Source organism: Epinephelus moara, chromosome 8, assembly GCF_006386435.1.
Source record: "Epinephelus moara isolate mb chromosome 8, YSFRI_EMoa_1.0, whole genome shotgun sequence".
NCBI classification, from domain to species: Eukaryota; Metazoa; Chordata; class Actinopteri; order Perciformes; family Serranidae; genus Epinephelus; species Epinephelus moara.
This window is the reverse complement of record NC_065513.1, coordinates 43,408,768-43,411,847: the sequence shown is the minus strand read 5'-3', so window position 1 is coordinate 43,411,847 and position 3,080 is coordinate 43,408,768. Positions and strand designations below refer to the sequence as shown.

Genomic DNA, 3,080 nt, shown 5'->3' with positions numbered 1-3,080 from the left:
TTGTCCATAACATACGCCTGCCCATACCATAACCCCACCGCCACCATGGGCCACTCGATCCACAACGCTGACATCAGCAAACTGCTCACCCACACGATGCCACACACGCCGTCTGCCATCTGCCCTGAACAGTGAAAACCGGGATTCATCCGTGAAGAGAACACCTCTCCAACGTGCCAGACGCTATCGAATGTGAGCATTTGCCCACTGAAGTCAGTTATGACGACGAACTGCAGTCAGGTCAAGCCCCGATGAAGACGACGAGCATGCAGATGAGCTTCCCTGAGACAGTTTCTGACAGTTTGTGCAGAAATTCTTTGGTTATGCAAACCGATTGTTGCAGCAGCTGTCCGGGTGGCTGGTCTCAGACGATCTTGGACGTGAACATGCTGGATGTGGAGGTCCTGGGCTGGTGTGGTTACACGTGGTCTGCGGTTGTGAGACCGGTTGGATGTACTGCCAAACTGTCTGAAACGCCTTTGGAGATGGCTTATGGTAGAGAAATGAACATTCAATTCAGGGGCAACAGCTCTGGCGGACATTTCCTGCAGTCAGCATGCCAATTGCACGCTCCCTCAAAACTTGCGACATCTGTGGCATTGTGCTGTGTGATAAAACTGAACATTTCAGAGTGGCCTTTTATTGAGGCCAGCATAAGGCACACCTGTGCAATAATCATGCTGTCTAATCAGCATCTTGATATGCCACACCTGTGAGGTGGGATGGATTATCTCGGCAAAGGAGAAGTGCTCACTAACACAAATTTAGACAGATTTGTGAACAATATTTGAGGGAAATGGTCTTTTGTATGTATAGAAAATGTTTTAGATCTTTGAGTTCAGCTCATGAAAAATGGGAGCAAAAACGAAAGTGTTGTGTTCATATTTTTGTTCAGTGTAATATACTTTGCAAAAGTAATGAAATCCTGGTCTTACTGTTTTGACTCATAACATCTGAACTGCAAAGCACAAAAAAGTTTTGTTTTCATATTTGGTCCAAATTTTACTCTCATGAGTCTGATCATCTCAACAGTGTTCTTGAATTTAACATTTACAGTCTTCTGAATGCAGCATGTCATTGCAAGACAATGGAAATGAAAGGTGTACATATTTCAGAGTGTTTTAAATAACAAGAGGAACCTGAACACACCAAGTGAGAGGAGCTGTGCAGGTCAACATCAGCCAAATAAAATTAGTGCAGAAATGTTTCACTGAATCCAAAACATCCTGATTACCTCAGCATCAGACCAGCTCAATAATCTCGGAACGTACTGGAAACAGCGACCGTCTATGTTAAACCAACGACTGCGACAGGAAGGAGCATCTGCATCTGGGTTGACAAACAGTATTGTGAGTGATGTCATAACATTGTGTCATTTAACAGCAAATACAAGTGTAGCTGCAGAGTGTGAGGGCAGGAGGTCATCAAGACGAGCCCCCTCCTCTTTGATCTGTTGACTTTGGCTCTGGTCACATCAGTCTGTTTATAGAAGCTTTGCTCTTTGTTTCATTGAGGCAGGTGACAACAGCTGATTTCAGTTTTCACAGTTATTAATCACATGTTTGTTAGCATGTTCTCAGATACATACAGTGTGTCTACACATGGATCTATACCTGTACTGTAGTTCAAACTACACAGAGGAAGTTTAACACTGATACTCACCATCAGCTGTAGCCACAGCTATCATGATGCAAAAGAGTAGAGACACAGTCTGCATGTTGGTGGTGGAGATGATGGTTGAGCTCTAAAAGGAAAGAGACAGATGACTAATAATCCTGAAGGGAGCTGAAGTGAACAGAGCAGTGGAAGTGAGTCCAGCAGAGGAAGGAGAGAAGATGTAGAGAGAGCAAAGAGAGGAGAGTGGTAGCAAACCTGCTGAAGAATGATCTTCTCTTCTTCTTCCTCAGTGTCAGCCTGTGGTCTTCCTGTGCGGAGGTGCTGAACAGGAGAAATCATCAGCTTTTATATACACTGACTTATCTTGATGAATGTCATCACATCTGCTTATGCCTTTTTCTTTTTAAGGCTTATCAGTTTGGATGCTGGTCAACAAATCAAAGTGCAGCACATCCCACACTGTTGTTTAGTTTCAACCCACTGACTGTGTGACATCTCTGCTGCTGCTGCTTTAATGCTTAGAAATAACATACTGTCAAGTGAATAATTCCAGATATTTTATTCTTCATAATTAATTATAATCAATTTGTAATCAGTCATAATTTAATTAGTCAACTGAGCAGCAAGCAGAAGAGAAAGGGCTGAAATACGTAGTCGAAGATGAATGTTACATTTATTGGTTATTATCAATGAGTCATCCAAACTAAAAGTTGTTTGTTTTGTGAACAGATAACCTCCATCTATACCTCATATAATATGTTTTAGCAAAATGCCTGTTTGTGAGACTTGGATTTGACTGCATGAGTTGTGTGAATGGATGTTTGGATATATTTTGCTGTTGTAAAATGATGATGCCTTTTACTTCAGTTCACCAAGAATGTTCTCCTTTTTTGGATTCTTCATTCACTGTAAGGCATTTGAGAAAGAGTATTGATGCTGAGTATTGATATACAAATTAACATGTGGGAGCAGAAGTATTCCTTTGAGATCTGGGGACCCTTCATTGAACATATTGGGAGGGAGTCGTGTTGTCAGAAATCTCACTTTATCAATACCAATTCTGAATATTCAAAACGGCTTCAGTTCTGACTTTCCACAGTGTTGATACCAGTGCCGTGCACAGACATTTTGCAGGGCAGGTGCTCGGGTGGAAAAAGTGCATCCCTTCCATTTTTTCCGCACACATATATATGTGTATATATATATATATATATATATATACACACACATATATATATATATATATATATATGTATGTACTGTATGTATACTCCATTCCAACAGACAGAGAATCTGAATGCAGAAACCTCCTAATAGTTAAATAAAGATGCACAATATTGGATTGTTTTGCCAATATTCAATACTAGTCCATAGCCATTGGTAGCTTTGTCACCTTCTACCTATGCCAGTCCTCAATGCCTATGTGCAGTTTCACATAGATTGACCACGTCAGTGAGTAGAAA

General features: G+C 41.2%; 1 protein-coding gene across 1 annotated transcript in view; it reads right to left on the bottom strand.

The window, feature by feature from the left end:
- The window catches only part of LOC126394980 (type-2 ice-structuring protein-like), a 4,296-nt gene extending 2,297 nt beyond the window's left edge, over positions 1-1,999 (bottom strand). The window contains exons 1-3 of the mRNA XM_050052148.1: positions 1,873-1,999; positions 1,663-1,744; positions 1,235-1,329 (exon numbers count right to left, since the gene is read on the bottom strand). Coding sequence (XP_049908105.1) covers positions 1,235-1,329; positions 1,663-1,744; positions 1,873-1,956 — 261 coding nt within the window. The 5' untranslated portion in view covers positions 1,957-1,999. The remainder of the gene's footprint in view (positions 1-1,234; positions 1,330-1,662; positions 1,745-1,872) is intronic.
- Between the last annotated feature and the right edge of the window lie 1,081 nt (positions 2,000-3,080).